The following is a 21518-nucleotide window of genomic DNA, read 5'->3' as shown; positions in this document are numbered from 1 at the left end:
TAGGTCTACAAATATCACCTTGGATTCTTTGCGAGAATGGTGTATTTTCTTTAGTGTCCTTTGCATAGGATGGTCTCGATCCTAATTTTGCTAAAGAGCAGGCTTTGCAGAACGAATGATGGGCTTTAGAAACAACCAAGAAGGATTTTGGTTGAGCCATGAAGTCACAATTGACTTTAGAAGTAGAATTTGGATTCAAGGGGGCATGTATGGCGTCAAAGCCTTTCTTGGGCTGCAGGGGGACGGCGCCATGAGGCGCAGATGACCCTCCTTGGTCCAAAATTTGAGTTTTACTTCTTTTCGTTCTGAAAAATGGATGTCTGTGTGAAGTCTTTAATATACGGATCATCATATCACGACCTGGATGTCCCAAACGGTCATGCCAAAGCCTATATGTGTCGGAATCCCATAAACCATCTCTCATAACATGATTGGATTCAATTATTCGAATAGTGGTTGCATACAACCCACTAGAACGACACATAAGTTTCTCTAAGACTTTTTTATGTCCGTAGTCATTAGAGGTGATGCAAATGAACTCTTGTCCATTCTCACAATGTGTTTCATTGGCTCTTATATCTTGGTGTAATAAAGTTCAAAAAATATGTCCAAGATATGAGATAAAATAAATCGACACTTTATTAATAATAGTCAATGATTACATCAAAGTTTCTTGACCAAAATCTAATCCAAAATAAAAATCAAACTTTAGACAAATTGTAGTCACTCAATCCGTTGGGTAACTCCAATTAAATATGACCAGGTAAGTAGGAAGAGATGTCGGTGGAGCGAGGCTCACTTAAGTACCACTAATCTCAAGCTACTTTCCTAGACATCATACTTAATTAGATGAGCCTGGTAAGAAAGAGTTAATCCAATAAGTCATTTTATTGATTAAGGCATAATTGCCATTACATAATTCTTGGAAATATTAAAGACTATACTAATAAAATCTGCGGCATTTTGTCTATCGCCAGATTTAAAGTCTTCCATAGCTCGATATCTTGATCACCATTGATCAAGTACTCCTTAAAATACCATGAAGAGGATGCTCTCTTGATTGAGATGTATTGACGCAATACATATGGTCCCTAGGACCAATGGCGTTGGAATAGTGCTACCATGGCCAAAAGTGGCGCCATGGTGTCCAATCTTATACCCTCAACGTCATGACTCCTATGGTCACATTAGGGTTTTCTCAATCAATTTGTTCTTTTGTGATTTTCCACAATATCCTACATCAATGATCTGATGCGGAGAGCTTCCGAACAATATTTCATAACTCTTTCAAAATTTAGAGAAGCGGATATTATTCCATCATGCTTCTAAGTTCGGAAAATCGTGAATGTTACTAAAACGTTCATGAGGCGCAACCCAAAGGTTCTTAGCAGTATCCTCATTCATGTACTCAAACTGGAGGATCATCTTCATGTGGCGCTTCATCAGGGTAAATGCCCTGGAATTATCTATCTAAGTTTGAGAGCCTTGAGTGGTTCCTTTAGAACAAGACTCCTGGATTGTAGGCAATAAATAAAGGGCAATTAGGTGTAGCTCAACATTATGAGCCCACATGAAAATATTCCGTGCCCGTAGAATCCAATGGAGTAAAATCGAGCTCGTTCAAGTCTGACATCCTGGAAAGGAAAGCTAGAACGTATTTAGTTTCGGAGTCAATGCTTCCACGAAAACTAATATAAGATTTCTGAGCCTTAATGCTACCAAGAAATCGATTTCCAAGAATATTTGGATTAGACCGAAACAATGATGTTTATATGGTCATAAATCGATGCTTACGGACGCTCTTAGTCCGAAGCTTACGAACACTCTTAGTCTGTAATATTTTGATGCTCACGAACGCTCTTAGTTCGTGGTTTACGAACGCTCTTAGTTCGTATAGCGTGAATCCCCATGATTCCGCTTTTCAAATAATCGAACCCACGTTATAAGAAAGGTGGGATGTAGAAGAAGGGAGGTTGCAAGTCCCCGAGAAAAAGAAAGGAGAAATTTAAATTTTGGAAAGCAGGAACTTTAATTTAAAACTTACTTGTTGAAATTCGGAGCAGATTCTCTTCTGAACAGCTTCCACTTCGATTGGTGTACAGGTCTCAAAACAACTCCAATAGGGCTGAAATTTGGAGATCAGATAGAAGAGACAGAGATGAACAACTTTGATGAAGAAAGTAGTTTGATCAGAGGTTCTGAACTATAAGTTTTGGGGATTGCAAACGGACTGATATGCACAGGAACGAGAGGGGAAGGATGCAACGGGCGTGCGGCGGTGCTGCAGCGGAGACGCAGGGGCGTGCGGCACGGCAAGTGGAGGCAGCGGCGACTTGAAGGATTTTTTGTTTTGGTTTTTTTTTTTTCTTGTGGTTAGGGCTCGTGCTGATAGCGTGTTTTAGAATGAGAGATTTGAGAGAGATTGATGAGAGAATTGTATATTCAATATTAAGAATAGGAGCCCTATATATAGGGATTACAAAGTACATGTTCTAATGTTACAAGGAAAACTATTCCGATTAGGACTGGGAATTCTAGAACATTCTCTCCTATTACAATTAATCATAGAACTAATCCTAGTTTGAATAGGCACACATAAGTCGATTTCCTTCAACAAAGCATACATATTTCAACTAAACAGGAAAACAAAACTGCAGTCACTTAGTTTCAAACTGAAAATCTGTTGCACTAATATCTCAACTAAATACATATTCTTCAAGATATCCACATTTCTAAAAGACCTGCTGAATAAAAGCTCATAAAATTATCCTGAGCACCTTAAGAACACCTGTGTCAAGCGAAACAACAAGTTAGTCAGAGAAAACTGAAAACTCACACCAGTTCACACTGGTAAGCACAGCAGATGAGCTTACACTTTACACGGATATCATTACACATAATATTGGTGCAAATTATTCCAGGATGAAGAAAATTAGTAGTTATCTCAACCATTTCTTCCTTTTTAGTTGATGTTTCAAAAATAAGTTGCCAATTCAACTAAGAAGTTCATAATTGAGATCATTTATAAATCTAGAGGCACTTGATGACTACCTTGAGGTGCCTTGTAAGCTCATTAGTGTGCAATATGTTAGCAAGCTTGGATTCTGCATAAGCAACATATTGTTGTATATGTAAATTAGCAAGTAAAACACATTTTAATTTATAATCTTAACCCAAAGCCTAAAGACGATTCATCAAAGACATGCTGTCAAGCATAGTGTTACCTTGATTCGTCATTAATACTATCAAAATGAATTCCTTTACAGTGTATATATGTATGGCTATGTGATGATACATTAATAATTCTCCCCTCTATGCTGCGTTCTCCAACAAAAGATATGTGAGAAGAAAATGACCTGCATATTGCAATTGGATGGTTAAACTAACAAATGTATAGATTCATAATAGCAGCTTCTAGAAAATAACCTTGCAAAAATTTGTAGGCAACAGACCTGAATTTTTAGTTGCTAAATCGAGTTCTATGTTGTCTTGAGATAGTTTGAATTTATCTTCCATAACCCCTGCAATGAGTAGAAAATAAGAATTCGATATGTTTGGAATGCTTTTAATATTATTCATCTCCAAATAGGAGGGTTATAAAGAGATACAAGTGTAATCCTAATAGGAAAAAAATCTCCTACAATTATACAGAATATATAATCTACATGTACAAAGAAAGTAAATATTTACAGAATATTCTACACTCCCCCTCAAGTTGGTGCATAGATGTCAATCATGCCCAACTTGCCAATTGAGTTGTCAAACACTTTCCTTGACACTCCTTTCGTAAGAATATCAGCTAACTGATCTTCTGTATAGACGAAAGGGAAACAGACAATCTTCCTGTCCAGGTTTTCCTTAATGAAATGTCGATCTACTTCCACATGCTTAGTCCGGTCATGTTGTACAGGATTACGAGCAATTTCAATGGCAGACTTGCTATCACAATGCAAGTCCATAGGCTTCTTAAGTTTAAAACCCAAATCTTTCAACACATTACGAATCCACAACATCTCACAAACTCCATGTGCCATACCTCGAAACTCAGCTTCCGCACTTGATCTAGCAACAACCTTCTGTTTCTTGCTGCGCTAAGTCACAAGGTTTCCTCCAACAAATGTAAAATACCCAGATGTAGACCGTCTGTCCGTCTTATCACCAGCCCAGTCTGCATCCGTGTACCCCAACTTCCAACTCACCCTTCTTTTCAAACAACAAACCTCTACCAGGTGCCATCTTAAGATATCTCAGAATGCGATACACTGCATCCATATGCTCTTCACTGGGACAATGCATAAATTGACTAACCACACTTACCGCATAAGCAATATCAGGTCTAGTATGAGAAAGATAAATAAGTCTCCCTACTAGGCGTTGGTACCTTCCTTTATCCGTTGGAACCTGATCCGGATAGATGGCGAGGTTGTGGTTCATCTCGATTGGTGTCTCAATGGGGTTGCAATCAAGCATCCCGGTCTCAGCTAACAAGTCAAGCACATACTTACGTTGAGACAAAGAAATTCCCTTTTTAGACCTTGCAACTTCAATTCCAAGAAAGGACTTCAACTGCCCAAGGTCCTTCATCTCAAACTCTTTAAAAAGATACTTTTGTAGAGCCTCCATCTCTTTTAGATCATCCCCTGTGACAATCATATCATCAACATATACTATCAGTGCGGTAATCTTACCCCGACTACGCTTGATGAACAAGGTATGATCAGAGTTGCTTTGTCTATATCCGAACATCCTCATAGACTTGGAGAATCTTCCAAACCAAGCTCTAGGAGACTGCTTCAAACCATATAGAGACTTCTTCAACTTACAAACTTTGCCAGTATCACAAGGCATATTTTTGACCCCTGGCGGCATGTCCATATACACTTCTTCCTCCAAGTTTCCATTGAGGAAATCATTCTTCACATCAAACTGATGTAGAGGCCGATCTTTACTTGCTGCAAGTGAAATCAAGATTCGAACAGTATTGATCTTTGCCACAGGGGAAAATGTCTCTTCATAATCAATTCCATAGCGTTGGGTATACCCTTTGGCAATTAATCGTGCTTTGTACCTGTCAATACTTCCATCAGCTTTAAGTTTTACAGTAAACACCCATCAACATCCAAAAGTCTTCTTTCCGGCTGGCATAGTTACAATATCCCAAGTCAAGTTTTTCTGCAAAGCCTCTAGTTCTTCATTCATCGCTTGAGTCCACTTAGGGTCCGCCAAAGCATCCTGTACACTACTAGGAATAGATACAGTGGATAATTGATCAACAACAAGTGCATGTGACCCAGACAACCTATGGTTAGACATGTAATTAGCTATAGGATATTTAGCTTTGGTTTTGATGTCTGGTTCATATTGTTTCTTAGGAATGCCCTTGGTAACCCTCTGTGATTTCCTAGGCTCAATATTATCTACCCCAGATGATTCATTCGAAATTAAAGGTATCTGAGGAGGAACATTCGCAGCTGATTCTTTAGTTGACGGTGTAGAGAGGGGGAAGAACTCTGATAGATGAGCACTCATTGAAGCGTTGTTGTCACCTTCAAGACGTGTGCCAATTTTCTGGTGCATAATTTCCTGGTGTGTAGCGTCTTCACTTTGAGAATACTCACTGATGACTTGGCTTGCTACATCTGTCATATTTGACGAATTATGATGTTGGCTAGAGGACCCCACGGTATCACCATCTATTCTGGAGGACCCCACGGCATCACCATCTATTCCTTTTCCACTTTGTCCTTTTTCTTGTGGCAATTTCTCTTCGTACGGCAATTTCATTGTTTCTTTGGCAGATGGAGAGCCCCACGGCATCACCATCTATTCCTTTTCCACTTTCTCCTTTTTCTTGTCCAATTTCTCTTCCCACGGCAGTTTCATTGTTTCTTTGGCAGATGGAGGGCCCCACGGCAGCAAAGTCTCTTTGGCAGGTGGAGGGACCCACGGCAGCAGTTCCCTTTTCTTTTTCTTTTTCGTTTCTCACGGAAGCAGTTTCTGTTTCTTCAGTTGGAGAATTCTCAACTCCAAACCTTGATTCCAAAACTTCTAATTCTTCAAATGCAAATAAATCTTGAGGATTTCCTTCACAACCTCTCTCCCCCTAAAGGGAAGACTCCAAACCTCCCTCTGAATAATAAAGCTCGGATTCACGAAACGCAACATCAAGAGAGACATGTATAGTGCCAGTAAGCGGATCATAACAACGATAACCCTTTTGGAATTCAGCATAACCAACAAGTATACACTTACGAGCACGGGGATCAAGCTTGCTACGTTGAGGCTTGGGAATATGAACATAGACTACGCAGCCAAACACGCGAGGCTCAAGATTTGGTAACGATGGAAGTGAAAGAAGTTTCTGAAGTTGCTGCTGAGGATTTTGAAATTCAATCACCCGAGAAGGAGTACGATTAATGAGGTAGGCAGCGGACTTCACAACTTCTCCCCAATATTCACGAGGCACATGCATGACAAACAAAGAGGCACGAACAACTTCAAGTAACTGCCGATTCTTTCTTTCTGCCAATCCATTCTGTTGAGGAGTATACGAATTCGATGTCTGATGTCGAATTCCATGAGATTGCATAAACTCCTGCATAGGGCCATTAACATATTCTCCGCCATTATCAGATTGGAAAACTCGGATAGTCTGTTGGTACTGTGTAGACACCATCTTGTGAAACTCTTTGAACCTGGAACACACATCGCTCTTGTTCTTCAATAACGACACCCAAGTCATACGGCTACAATCATCAATAAAAGTCACATAATATCGAGCTCCAGAAAGAGAAGGGATCTTGGCAGGACCCCAAACATCAGAATGAATTTTCATAAACGGAATGGGACTTTTATGAAGACTGGGTGAATATGAAATTCGATGACTTTTAGCCAGTTCACATATATCACAATGAAAATCTGAATCACTAACAACCGAAAACAAATGAGGTTGCAGTTTCTTAAGATAATGAAACGACAGATGACCCAAACGACGATGCCACAGCCACACTGTTTCCTTAGCATTCTCTACTCCATTGACCTGATTCACTTGTCCTAACAGCTGTTGCTCTCCACTTTCTGTCAAATCCAAGTAGTAAAGTTTCCCCCTTCTAACACCATAACCAAGAATCCGCCGAGTCAGAATGTCCTGAAACACACAGAAAGAGGGATAAAAAGTCACAATACATGCTAGTGCTAGAATGATCTGGCCAACAGATAGGAGATTATATGCTAATGAAGGGACAACTAATACAGAGTCGAGGGTTAATGTGTCGGATAAGATAACAGAGCCTTCTCCGGTAACCGGAGTTGGAGTACCATCAGCAGTAGAAACAATATTTTGAGAGGAGGGTTTCAGCTTTTTCAAGAGGCTAGGACCATTAGTCATATGGTCAGATGCACCTGTATCAATTATCCAATAACTATTCATAGATACCTTACCCTTCATACCTGACTGTGCTACGTTAACGGAGGCATTAGATGGTTGCTCTTCCTCTGTAGTAGCCACAGCAGTTTTTTCAAGGTTCTTTCGCTGTTTCTTGGTGAAATCCCACCAATCAGGGTAGCCAATTACTTCATAGCATCGTTGCTTGCTATGACCCAAATTTCCACAGACTGGACACTTTGTATTTGCATATGAATTTGTTTTACCGGAAGGGCGGCGTGGTGGAGGAGTTAAGAAGCCTGGGGGAGGACCCTGTTTGTGTTTGGTATGATAATGGTTGATGATTGGAGGCATGTTGTGGAGTGCAAGGGTTGCTGGGTCGTCCATTGAGCAGAAAATAACAATCTGCACGTAACCAAACAAGGGTGCAGGAGGCTGCTTTTTTTTTTTTTTTTTTTTTGCAGGAGGCTTGTCAGTTTGACTTAATCAAACTAAGGTGTGCTGCTAGACTTAATTAAACTGCAGGAGAAGGTTTTGTCGGCTAGACTTAATAAAAAATTGCAGGGAGGTCTTGTCGGGTTGTAGGCTAGGCTTTTGTAAGCTGCAGGAGAGTCTTGTTGACTAGGCTTAACTAACAAAGTCTTGTTGACTAGGCTTAATTAACAAAGGTGTGCGGCAGTTTCAATGCAATGATGATGGCTTACAAGAATTCAATGCGGTGATGATGACTTCCAAGAATTATTTCGAACTTCAAGACCTACGTATTCGGGAATGGCTTGACTTCAGTTTGTGATGTTTTTCAGTATTCAGGTTTCGGGTTTCGGGATAGAATACAGTGCAAGTTCAAAGGATTGAACCTGCTCTGATACCAAGTAGAAAATAAGAATTCGATATGTTTGGAATGCTTTTAATATTATTCATCTCCAAATAGGAGGGTTATAAAGAGATACAAGTGTAATCCTAATAGGAAAAAAATCTCCTACAATTATACAGAATATATAATCTACATGTACAAGAAAAATAAATATTTACAGAATATTCTACACAATGTAGATAGTTTGAATTTATCTTCCATAACCCCTGCAATGTTAATGGCAAACAAAGGAAGAAGTGTAAATTTGTTCTACACGAGCTTTTCACTGCAATGAGTACATATAAGAGAATCAATGTAAGAATAAGATCAGAACATGATTTCTTATCTTACACAACATGATAGAAAATCTTGCTAGGCCATTCTGTTTTTTACAAAAGCTCAATGTATTCAACCACACATCATCTGATCATTGAGGAAAAACCAATGCATACATAGGTGCACCCTTGAGTATAACCTTAGACAACACTTACCAAGTTCTATGCCCTCATTTCTTCAATAATTTCAGCTGTGTAGACCCATCTTCTGTAGCTAAGATTAAACATCCATTCATGCTGCCAGTTCCAGATGCCTCATGTCGCGCGGTGCTGTACAGGAATCATCGATCAGTAAGCCTAGTGTAACATGAAATAACAATTAACTAATATCAATCATGAAGAAAGGACCTTTTCTCAGTACATAAGTACCCATAAGACCTACAAAAACTCAAGAAAATAATATTGGCAAAAGCAGATAGTGTTGCTAACAACGGATAAGTACCCACACGTACTAACCAATACACCACACAACTGGAATTTTTTAGCTGTATTAACTTTAATAGAAGATCACCTCACTTTAGTTAATTGTTTAAAGTTCTTGGTTTGGTTGGTAGTCATGGTTATAGTTTAATAAACTGTACTTTTCTTGTCTATTTGACATTTACTTTCTTTGGTTACTGGTTCAGTAGTCGCAACTCGCAAGTATAGTACTTTTCAGTGAAACTCCAAAACCAAATGGCTCAGTATACCCAAACCTTAAACCCTCCCAAAACCCTCATCCCCAAGCTCCCAAATCCCAACCCCTCTTTCTCCTCCTTCAAAACCACAAAACCCAAATCCAAAAGCTTCCCAACACTCTCTGTCTCGGCCCAAAATCAACGGCCCCTGGATGCCCTGCTCAACGGTTCTCGCAAACAAGAGGTGCTTGGCGCCATTGGGAGTTCCTTGTCAAACTGTCTTTCTGAAATCAATCTCCACCTCACAGTTGGTGGCCTCAAATCCAAAAGCAGAGGCAAGGTGTATATCTAAATCTTTCTTTTTGTTCATTCTTGTTATGATTTTTCAATGCATATAGTTAATAAACAACTTGGGTTTTAATTATATGGATTAGATAGAGTTCTCATTCGGGCAATCCATTTATGGGTTTGTAATTCTCTTTATTTAGAGAAAGACTCTTACTTCTATGTTTTCCAGGTTATAGATGTTGCTTTCCTTGATCACACTACAGTCTTTGGTTGTTATGAAATTGTAATGCATTTATTTAATTAGAGAAAGGCTCTTAATTTTCTGCTTTCCAGGTTAGGGATGTTTATGACAATTTTCTGCTTTCCAGGTTAGGGATGTTTATGACAGTGGTGATTATCTAGTTATGGTCACCACAGACAGGCAGAGTTCATTTGATAGAATTCTTGCTTCCATTTCCCTTTAAAGGCCAGGTCAGTTCTCAGATACCATCTCAAAGAAATGAATAAATGTTAGTTCTCATTATTGGATTTAGTTTGATTTGTTATGAAAAAAGAAAAAGGAATGGTCACAAAGCTTGTCTTATTAATATACTCACTACATTGGTTTTAGATAATTAGTATCGATATTTGAATTTCTTTGGTTCTATCTTTTTAGGTCCTTAATGAAACAACTTTATGGGGGTTTCACAAAACTTGACATATAACATCAAATGCAGTTGTATCGGTCCCAGACGAAAATGTAACTTTGCAAAGAAATGTTCTGTTTTTCCGGTGGAGGTTGTGGGTACGATATTATTATCATAATATGTTGAAAATAAAATTGCGAGTACAGTAAGATGCTGACTCTTAGTAAAAGCAATAGTTTTCATAAATGCATTGTTTCAAGTTTTCATAAATTACCAGATAAGAATGAAAGTGCGAGTTTTGACAGGAAACAACAGTAAAGAGATTATTATAGCGGTAGTTTAGGGTACTTGCAAACAAATCGTGAAGAGATCTTATAATAAACCACATATTTCAGATAGCCCTGGAATTCCCATTATAAGCTTATTGCATAATGTCAGTGGATATTAATTGTTATTGAATCCACATTTTGCATAGTCAATGATATCCATGTCAGATGTAGTTTCTGCTGCATCTTACAATCTGATGCAGTTTCTGCTCCCCCATGAGAGCATGTTTCATGGGTTTTCCCTTTCTGTTTTTTCTGTTTCTTTGTTGTTTCTGTTGCTTTCTTTGTAATATTACTTTCAATGTCAAAAAAAAAAAAAAAAATGATATCCATGTCAGAGGTTTTGGCTTATTCGAAGATGAGGGTACTTGCAGTCTTTGTAAATTCATTACTCTATAAGTCTTTAAAATAATTTTACTTCTAATTTGTAGTCAGAGGTTTTGTGACGAGAAGTACTGATACATCATTATGGATAGTCTATAGAAGTGGCAGTTGAAATTACTGTGGCAATGTACTTCCAGACGTTGCGCTTTGTAAAGAATCTCTTGTTATCTTTCTACTCCTAAAGTTTTTGTCTGATGGTCTGTTGATGTTATAGGCTTGGTAAAGAGCCAAAAGCTTCCTGCTAACATACTCACACCAACAACTAAGGCTGCAGATCATGACATTCCTGTTACTCCAGATGAGGTTGGTCTCTTTAATATTTTTTTTGTCACTTTAAGGGGAAAGGGAAGAAGAAGAGAGACGCATGTTAGTTAGGGCCATTAGGCTGACAGGCTTGTTAGTGAAGATGTTAAGTGAAGTGAAAATGGGAGAGAAGTTCATGCTGGAGATGAAACCAAGTTAGCATGGAGTGATAGATTTTCTATCCAATTGGGAAGTATGACATGTGCCATGTTTTTCTCTTCTCCATACATTCAGATTACTTAATATGTGTGGTGCAATTTTCTTGTAGATAATTGAACGTGGACTGATGAGTCAAGCGGATTATGATGAAGTAAGTAGGAAAGCATTAAGCTTGTTCTAGTATGGACAGGTAATTTTCTTTTCTTGATATCTTCTTGAGTTATGGGCCTCTGAAAATGAAGTTATCTGAAAACACAATAAAACTACCTCAATAAAAGCAAACAGGATCTGGATGGAATCGTATAGACTTGCTATGTAGCATAAAACATGGAGTAGAATAAAGGCTACAATGAGGAATAGTCAGAAGATGAAGCATGAACAACACATCTTTTGAGTAGTTCTACAGCTTTTTGTTCATTCTTGTTCTTCTTCTTTTTTTTTGTGTTTATTTTTTCTCAGAAGTATGTCATATGATTTGATGTTGGACCATAAAAATTACATGCATTGTGGTGTCAAATGCACTGCTTCGTTTATACCTAGACACGTGGACTAAACTTTTTTGGCTTTGTGGTATAGTTTTGTTATAGTTCATATACGATCAAATCCAAATAATAATACTGGCTGAGTTAATCATACACACATGTAGGCAACTATCATAGTTGAATTTATATTGATCTATCAGCTTCTATGAATAATAAACTCAGCCAAGGTAACTAATTTTATCATTTCTCTATTGGTGCAGCGTGTGGCTTTGGAGCATGGGTTGATATTGGTAGACACAAAGTACGAATTTGGAAAGGGACACGATGGTTCCATACATTTGATTGATGAGGTAATACGTTGTCTTGTAAAGTATTTATCATGCTTCCTCACTCATGATACACATTTCAGTTTAAATAATGACATTGGAGGTGATTTTTGTGTTTCATTCCTATTCTAGGTGCATACAACAATAACCAAAGCTTTTTGTCAATGCTTCTTTCAACAAGATCATGCCAAACAACTAAATAGTATTGTTGAGATTTCATCCACAGATGCAACAATATGTTGATTATGTGCTCGTTAGTGTAGTGTACGCCTGTGTCGGGTATATGCTGATTATCTGTAATCAGGTACACAGTGACAATGCATGTGTCATAGGTGATTAGTTTCAAAACTCTTCCTTAGTTGATAGAAAACTTCTGATTGACTTGCTAGAAGCTGCACTTGATAATCCATTTTTAATGGAAAACCAACTGAATTGTAAGATATAATGCCCATCCGCACAGTTCTCCCCGTCTTGTGTGATGAGGAGTTTGTTAGGCCATCCTTTTTGAATAAATCACAGTAACGGATACTGAAGTACCACTGCGGGATATGTTGTTTATCTTTCCGTTCATCTGCCAACATTGTGGCCTTAAGAAAGTTTCACGGGCATGTCAATAGTCTCTTTCACTGGTTCTGCATGTCTTCCATTACAATGCTAGTTGATTATCATGATTCTGATTGTCCATAGGAAGTCCATTTAAACTTGATAAAATGCTCATTAAGCCTCGTTTCTGGTTATCCCCTCTCCCTCTTCCCTTCTGATGTGTAATTGAGCTATGGTCTGATCAACACCATAAAAGTGTGTGCAAGTTTCAATATTTTGTATCCACCAGTATATGTTTTAATTACTCGTGTAATTCGCTGTTGTTTCTTTTACAATGGCAGATATATTTTCTTGTACGAGACGATCACAAAATCAAAATTCAAGATGCCTTCGACAGAGGTAAAGACCTTGTTTTGATTGATATTCTATTTTTGTGTACAAATAATAGTGACATAATCTGAGCTTCTTCCATTCAGGAGCCAATACATGATCGAATATCTCGCAATGTGGCACAAGCACTGTCATCTCTGAAGTAATTTCATAGTATGGAGCACAAGAGTTTTAGTGGAACTACCTTAAACCCTAAGAAAAATGCTACTGTTATTTATATCCAGAACTCAAGTTCAAGTCAGCTTGTAGACCGGCAAGTGTGCTCCTGCTTTAATTTTTGATTTCTTGGATTTTGCAGCCCAAGAGGCTTCTCAAAGTATTTATGTTTTCTCAAAGAAAAAAAGAAAAAAAAAAATTCAGGTTGTTTACAAATTGCAGACTCGAATTATACTTTTGCAGTGTATTCAAATATCTAAAATTGGTTCTCTCTTCTTGTTTGCAGGTATTGCCTGTTTTGGCCTTGGTTTTGTACTTGCGCTTTTCCCTTGCTCAATTTCATCTTCCAAACGAGAAGCAAACAAGGAAGACACCAAATTCCATCTTGCCAACGAAATAAACAAAGAAAGATTCACTTGGTAGTCCGAGTTTTCAAGAAAGATGCACTTGGCCTATTTTGAATCAACCTGTTTGGATTTGCAAGGGCAATAGCTTACTACTTTTGAGAAAATTTTCAATTAGATGCCTTTCGTTTTCATCGCCCAAATAGGCAAATAGATACAAACCTAAAAACTTTGAAAAGTTGTTATGAGAATCATTATGCACTGATTTATATAGTAACTCTAACAAATGGGAACAAACAGCAGAAGTAGTTTGATTGCTATTTCACATAACTGATAACTCCAACTAGTACATAGACATGAAAGCCTACAAAATACAGACACTAGAGACTAGACACACTCTTCTCTATCTCCTGCACTTTTCTTATTAACTGTGACACCAAATACGAGATAGATAGCACAGACAAAGCCCCCTCACGATCATGATGGTTTAGTTTATGCTCGCAGAAGAAGAGTGACCCCGAAGGAACTTGTGCACACTATAAGCCCCATCAAAGCCAAGAACCCGTACCCCCTGTAATTTCCAAACAAACAGTCAATCAAAAATTCATAGTGCATTGACAATTTGACATACATCCTAAATGTAAAATGGTGTCACATGCAACTATGTTGATGCTGTGACACCATACATTGGTAGACTAGCTCGATTCTACCTACAACACAAGATCCATTAAAAAGGGGAGAAAAGAAACAAACCCGATAGGGAGACGCTTTTGGGGGTCGCCGGTGGAGTAGCCTTTGAAATAGAAATAGCGAGAAACGGTGTAGAGCAATCCGAGGCCGGCAGAAATGCAAGGATGCCTGAGACCACCCAAAAGGAGGAAGACAAAGAACAAAGGCATCATTTCAAGGGAGTTCTGGTGACCTCTCTGAACACAGTTGAACACCTTGGCGTCTTTGTTGTCGGACTCCGATGCATACATGGTCGGGTAAAACACCTTGTACTTCTTCCTGGCCTTACCCACTTGGAACGCCATGAAGAAATTCAGAAAGCTGTAGAGGACAGCCACCAGAACCACATACCCGTAATCTTTAGGAAGCAATTCCACAACTGAAGAAGAACCCATTTGAAGATCTCTGTAAAAAGCTTATGAATTGAGATGAGAGTTGAACAGGTGAGTGAAGATATGGATGGACCTCTTTACGTGGTTCTGGTCTTTATACCAAGTTTCCGACTTTTTCTACAAGGCAGTTTTGTACATTTTCAATGGATTAATAATAAGGATGTGTGAGTTTTTAATGTTACCGGCTCTCCAAGTATTCCAGAACCTTCAGGTTGGGACAAATGAAATTTTTTGTAATTTGCTTAGAATTTCATTTGCACACATGGAAAACCATTGACCAAATTGATAAAGATGGCAATTTTGCTCACCCCATACCTCATCATTTTTTTTTTTTTTTTCAGTGCAGAGGATTACAATTTGCTTCAAAAACCGTGAGCTGAGTCAATGATCTGGGAAACAGTAATTTTGAAAAGAACCAACTCTAGGGGTTGAGAGCATTTGACCACTAATTACCAAAGAAAAATACAGATTAACAGTATCCAAAGCTTCTGCATTGTCACCGCTGCAAGGCCAAAGGCAAAGTAACAAAAACAAATAGAACAAAACGAAACAAGAGGAAAAGCACTACTGTTAGATAGGAATCATCATACATTCCGGATGAAGATTATTAATTTCTCAAAGGCCAAGACAATGATGTACTTCAACCTCCAAACTCCAAGCAATATATACAAGTTTTATGCATATTTGCTGACAATATTATTTGTTGAAATGAAAAGATTTCAACATTTATCATTCTTCAGCCCTTTAGTTTCCAGAGTCTACCTTTGACAGCGAAGCAATGTTCGACTGGTTGTAGGAGTTTTCCCAATTTTGGCCATCAAAATACTTGACCTCAACATAGGTTAGTGTTCCAGGATCAACACACCTATATGTGATGGCAACCCCATCAGGGTTTGAGCGTGGATAAAAAAACGAAGTTATCCCACAGACCTTACAGAAAGTATGCTTTGCCGTGTGAGAACCAAAGCTATAAGTTGTGAGAAACTGTTCAGAATTACCCAAGAGTTCAAATCTTTCAGAAGGGACAATGAAATTCGTGTTACCCCTCATAGAGCAATTCGAACAGTTGCAACTCCAAGCCACAACCTTAGTAGGCGCTTGCACTCGCCATCTTACATTCTTGCAGTGGCACCCACCATCATGTACTGTCATCTCAGACTCCATGCTTATGATTATAATTCTTCAACTGTGCTAATGCACACAATATGCAGTTTGCTTCCCCTGTGAATAAATAAGCAGCATAGCATAAGAGTTTGCTTTGAATGGAATCTAGATCTGTATTTGTAATTTCCTTAGTATCCTCCATTTCCATTCAGAAACAGAAGACTGTTGATACTGAATACATAAAAGTAATAAAATGGATCCATAACAGATAAACAAAACACGATACTACACCTTTCTAGCCAATGGAGATAATATACATGCTTTGAGGCAATAGTACCTATAGATAGCTGTAATACTTTGAGATATAATATTGCTATGACAGACCACAGGAAGTTAAACAAATTACCCTATTCTTCACTTAGTAAATGAGTAATTCGAAATATGCATAGTTGCATACAAAAAGAAATATATCCAAAAACCTTGGCGCAGAGATTATAGAATACAAAGATCTGCACTATTATTATTGAAAACTAACCGTACTACAAGTTTCTCTAAATGAGGTCACTCAAATTGTGAAAGCCTGGGTCCAGGATGAATGCATGTATCTAACATCCAATCATGAAACTTCTATAGACAACAAGAACAGGACACATGGTTCTCATTTTATTCCTTCAGCATGGTGGAGAAGAAATTCTACATGAAAGGTGCAACAGGAAATCCAACTTATAAAACAATTACTTTGCATATATAGATGCAGTGTTCATACCTAAGAACTCAGCTACACGCAAGAGTTCAACTAATTAGTTGACAGGATAACGAGGATATGGTGAATCCTACTCTGGACTTGTAATGGGTTTTGAAGAAAACAATCATTACAAAGTTACAGCTCCCATGACTACTCCTACCATGCCCAAACTGTCTTATACCGGAAGAAAAATTGTAAAGAATAATTTCCAGACCTCTATGGCTAAAGAACAGCTTCCCGGAACCGAACCATTTCCCACAAATAATCCAACCCTTCCCCCCTTGCGTCCTCATTCTCTCCACTCTTCTTCTTTTCTCTTTAAGGAATTAGACGAAAAATAATTGGAGCATCATTGCAAATTGAAATCAGTAGCCAGAATTTAGCAAACAATAAAAAATTAAAAAAAGGCCAAAAATTTTCAATGAACCACAAATTTAGCAAGGAAAAACAAAAGGGCCAAATTAAGCTCTACTTTACCTTCTCACCACAAATTTTCAATGAACTAGTTGTTCGTCCCTGACCTGAGATGAACAAGCAGCAGCGACTTTGTCATAGGAAATGGGGTAAGGACTGGAAAGTGATCTAGCTTCCTAGGTGTGCAGGACGATATTGTAGTTTAACTATCCAAACTCTAGCAACACTAGTGATGTTTATGGAGATCACTAGATAATGAAATGAAAACAAAACCACCTCCAAGGAAGATGAATATCAAGGGAACAGATGTACATAAAACATCTTATGTCCATCAACACTGACTGTTATAATGTGGCTAAAAAAAGAAGTAAATATCTACTTACCATGCTTTCCAATAAAGATTTCTCCTAATGTCAGGTCCTAAAAAGAAACAAGGCAAATGGAGGGGAACGCATTAAAAATGAGCTTAAAACCATCAAACCACAATTGTACCATACGTGTATTAAAGATATAATATTTTGGTTGAAGTTTAAGAACATGACAATTATTCTGCGTGGACAAGGCTGTGTGTGTTTATATCTAAGAACTTAGCCACAAGACTTGAACTAATTATGTTGACAAAGGATATGATGAAATCTACTCTGGAGGCTGGACTTCTGCTGGGTTTGACTAAACAGAAGAAAACTAGCATTACAAAAATACATCTCCCAGGACAATTCCTAACATGCCCAAACTGTTAATAATGTCAATTAATCATTATTCGGTTATTCATGCAACTATTGTACATTCTAAAAAGTTGGAATTTCTTCTTTGTAGTTAGGAACTTTTAATGCTAGTCTAACGGGAGATTATCTGGTCATGTATATAAATACATATAAGTGCTTGAAGGCATATGAACTGATGAGAACCATTTGCTAAGAGAAAATTTCTGGTCTCCAACTTTCCAGCAACGGGAAGCTTAGGTGACTGAAACGCCCAGAATGAAGCCCCTAGAATTTTCCTCAATTTAATGTAAGGCCCCTGCAATAGCTTCTTTTGGTGGTGATCTTCTTACTGAAATGTTTAGCAATTCTTTCTTTTATCTCTAATCCTAAGTTTGAGTTTGAGATCCTACACATTGCTAATCACCTATCTGTTTGATAGTCTCAATGAACACTCCACAATGATCTATCAGTCTTCTATTGAAATTTGAACAAACCGTAAACCTGAGAAGTCTGCAGTCACCGAAACCAACTTACATGTGATTTCCAAGTTATTGCAGGGCCTTGCATTAAATTGATTGATGCTCATTTCAAACTATAAACTTCCTAATATGTGGAAGCGTGTCCATGCTTTCTTGAATCTGGTGCTGACTGGTTTAATTCATATAATGAAGCACACCCTACAAAGATCACCCAAATAACATACTAACCTAAAGACAAAATTCACCATTGACGAAGTCCATGTGATTGCACTCTACCTTGAAACCTACAGCCAAATACCCCATCCACTTGAGCCGGCCAATTGGATGTTGGAAATTCAACCAACCACATACACAAAACTCGAAAGAGGGACATACAATAGAAAACAGGAAGAAGGAAACTTAGAAGATGAAGAGGAAAGTGTTGAGAATATATACATCCCACATGGGAAAAATGGGGCCTTGCCTATGGGTTTATAAGGGTTTGGGCCACTCCATCCATTGCCAATTGGTTTTGGATGTGAACCCCAGATTACTTTATTATAGTATCAGAGCGGGTTACTCACGTGTGCATGCCTCACGGCCACACGGACTCCACGTCACCCAAAGTTGGTTTATAAGGGTTTGGACCACTCTATCCATTGCCAATTGGTTTTGGATGTGAACCCCAGATTACTTTATCAGAAAGTTTTGGTTAACTAATTTTGGTTAACTAAAAAATCCAGTCTACCAAACAGTGATGCTAAACCTTGTTTGGAAGACCCAGTAGGGAAATAAAAATAAGAACACATCCAAGCAAAACACAAACATAGAATAGAATACACATGAAACGAAACTATACATAAATTGTCCGTCTTATAGGCGTAGAGTGTCACAATGTCTGTCGAAAAAGACAAAATAATTGATAAACTATGCTTTCCCTAATGACTGATGCTAATATCAGGAAGCAAAATGGAGGGGAATATTTTATTTTCCCTTGAAAAGTAACAACTTTTATTGATCAAATGAAATGTCAGATTAAAAGTGGACAGAAAGCCAACCATAGAGACAAACAGCAGAAAATTCATAAATTTTTAACAGCAGCGGTAAATGGAAACCAGCCTATGTAAAACAGTAACCTATACTATTGCTGCCTGGCCAATCTAGCACAATATAAGAGAAGCTATAGTTTTTGAAACTCATGGGAATCAGAAGGCTACTGAAACAAAAGCCAACTGAGCTGACCAGAATCTTACTCTCTCTTATAGTTCCTCTACCATTGCACCTGTGTAGAGGAAACAAAATACAACCAACACACTGCAACACCAAATAACTTTCACCGCCTTCCCTTCTTACCAAATGCAAAATGGTTAGACAAAAAGAGCAGGGAGTGTGGTCTCCCAATACATTCCAGCCTCCCTAAATTATTTCTGCCAAAAAATAGAAGCAACTTTACAATGCACAAAAACATGATTGATACTCTGTCCCTCTAATTTGCATACGGCACACCTTCAGGACAAAAGCAACAGTTTGACCTCCTACATTGAAACATATCGCAAATATTCATCCTCCCATGAGTGGACCCACCAGCGTGAAACCTTGACCTTGGCTGGAACTTTATGTTTCCAGGTAAGACTTGCCGGAGAAAATTTGAGTTCCAGTCTATCATCAATCAGAAATTTGTGAAAGGACTTGCAAGAAAAGCACCAGAAGCTTACAGCTCCCATTTCTCATCCATTCTCGAAGCCACCAAACCGACTCTTTCTAACGACGGTTAGATTTGCATCTCGAAGACAAACATGATGCTTGCCTCTTCATTGTATAAAATTGTTCTAAAACCAGAATTCCAACTCACTGGGATACATACTGCTTGGTGTAGCAGTATTTCCAATTGTAGTGTTATGGAACCCTTGATAATCTATATAGTGTTGAGAAAGCTCAATTCGAAGGTTTATCCTGAACCAAAATTCTTCCTAAAATCTCACTACTCCCAACATATACAGGTCTACGCTTTTCTTCTTTGATATCCAATCAGAACAAGTCCAAGACAGCAAAGTAAAGCAAAGAAGTTAACTAAGAGCTGCATTTGGAGCTAAAAAGCAAACCACAGAAGGCAAATGAATAGAATTACCCACCCAGATTTTAGCAAAAGAATTGACTGTAGAAAAGGAATCTGCGAATCTGAAATTAGAATTGAAATTGAAATTGAAAGATAGAGTAGAGGAGCCGGAAATTACCAAAGTGAGAGATTGCGAGATGAAGATGGACTCCACTTTCTTCTTTGCGTTTTCCTTTTTGACCCCCCAACTCCCACTTCCTATTCATCCTTGGAAATTATGCCTTCCAACTTCCAAATTGCTACACGGAGCTACTCCGTCCGACACTTATATAATATAATACTTGTTATAAAGTAGAGAAAATATGAGGAGAGAATAGTTGGGAGGAAGTAGAAGTGTTATCATTCAGTCTCATTAGCCTCCTTTATATAGAGGTAGGGTTTACATCAAAGTACATAACTAATGAGTATTTACATGGACATCCACATAGATAATAATATTTACAACACTCCCCCTTGGATGTCCACCAATGAATGATGGTATTGGACGCGCTTATTGTTGCCTCGTTAAAAACCTTGCCAGGTAACAAAAACCCAGTGGGACAAAAATAACCCTGGTCGAAGGACAAAAAGAGCACAACGCGCATATGTCCTAGGTAGCATGCTTCTGGATGCTCCCCCTGATGAGAATCTCCCCTTGATTGTTGCAAGCCTCATTCATGTATGCGATAAGCTACATGTACCATGTATAGTAGTTTGATGTGTCTATCACTGAAGTGAGACCATGTGTGCTTTGCATATAGGGGCTCATCACAAAATTTCATACCTGCAAAGTTAAAGCAATACTAACAAAGCTAGATGATTTTCAATAAGCCTTACCTCATATGATAAGGTTAGAAAACAATCTCATATGCTCAAAATCATACACAAAGTAATAGCTAAACAATATAAAGAAATTGACACATTTAACTTCGTATAGTTTAAAACATTGAAAAATCATCATGGCATACCTAGCCATACACATCAATATCTTTGTGTATTGATACGTCTCATCTAAGCTCTTCAAGAGCTCTAAATAATTCATAACTTTGCGAAAGTTAGAATATATTGCAACATTATAATCATAATTCGAATTCGATAGTAGTCTTGTCATAGTACTCATTAAGGCAATTTAGATCTCGTTGACTAGAACGAAATGAGTACATATGAGCTAGCTTTAGACTCTTTGATTCCATGAGTGAGCTTCAGGATCTTTCAACCATTCATGGTCTTGCATTTTGAATCCTTCAAGGATTTGATAAGCAAAACGCTTATAATGACACTTTACTTTTGAGATTTTGCTTTTAGCAATGTGTCTTTAAGATCTTCATAATATACGGTGACAACATGCCATAAATCTCTCG

General features: G+C 38.1%; 2 protein-coding genes and 1 pseudogene across 4 annotated transcripts; 1 reads left to right on the top strand and 2 right to left on the bottom strand.

The window, feature by feature from the left end:
- Nucleotides 1-9195: 9195 nt before the first annotated feature.
- LOC133721090 (phosphoribosylaminoimidazole-succinocarboxamide synthase, chloroplastic-like) lies at nt 9196-13429 on the top strand (annotated as a pseudogene).
- Nucleotides 13430-13803: 374 nt separating this feature from the next.
- Nucleotides 13804-14775, bottom strand: LOC133721091 (uncharacterized). The gene is made up of 2 exons (XM_062147614.1): nt 14270-14775; nt 13804-14087 (listed from the first exon to the last, which is right to left on the bottom strand). Exons 1-2 carry the CDS (start codon nt 14638-14640, stop codon nt 14009-14011), a joined length of 450 nt encoding a protein of 149 aa, XP_062003598.1. The 5' UTR covers nt 14641-14775; the 3' UTR covers nt 13804-14008.
- Nucleotides 14776-15041: 266 nt separating this feature from the next.
- Nucleotides 15042-20464, bottom strand: LOC133721092 (uncharacterized). 3 transcript variants are annotated; one of them, XM_062147615.1, is made up of 2 exons: nt 20297-20464; nt 15042-15858 (listed from the first exon to the last, which is right to left on the bottom strand). In XM_062147615.1, the coding sequence occupies exon 2, from the start codon at nt 15799-15801 to the stop codon at nt 15382-15384; it is 420 nt and encodes a 139-aa protein (XP_062003599.1). In that variant the 5' UTR covers nt 15802-15858; nt 20297-20464; the 3' UTR covers nt 15042-15381. The 3 variants fall into 3 exon arrangements, with proteins under 3 accessions (XP_062003599.1, XP_062003601.1, XP_062003600.1); XM_062147617.1 differs by having other exon boundaries at nt 20195-20312; XM_062147616.1 differs by lacking the exon at nt 20297-20464 and adding an exon at nt 16964-17230.
- Between the last annotated feature and the right edge of the window lie 1054 nt (nt 20465-21518).

Source organism: Rosa rugosa, chromosome 7, assembly GCF_958449725.1.
Source record: "Rosa rugosa chromosome 7, drRosRugo1.1, whole genome shotgun sequence".
Classification (NCBI taxonomy): domain Eukaryota; kingdom Viridiplantae; phylum Streptophyta; class Magnoliopsida; order Rosales; family Rosaceae; genus Rosa; species Rosa rugosa.
The sequence above is the reverse complement of the archived record's forward strand: the minus strand, read 5'-3'. Positions and strand labels throughout refer to the sequence as shown.

What these genes read in the sequence shown, in the direction of transcription:
- LOC133721091 (XM_062147614.1), bottom strand. Translation starts at nt 14,640, where the DNA reads ATGGGTTCTTCTTCAGTTGTGGAATTGCTTCCTAAAGATTACGGGTAT. An exon ending in CAAAAGCGTCTCCCTATCGG is followed by an intron (nt 14,088 to 14,269) that starts GTTTGTTTCTTT and finishes TGGAAATTACAG; the next exon opens with GGGGTACGGGTTCTTGGCTT.
- LOC133721092 (XM_062147615.1), bottom strand. Translation starts at nt 15,801, where the DNA reads ATGGAGTCTGAGATGACAGTACATGATGGTGGGTGCCACTGCAAGAAT.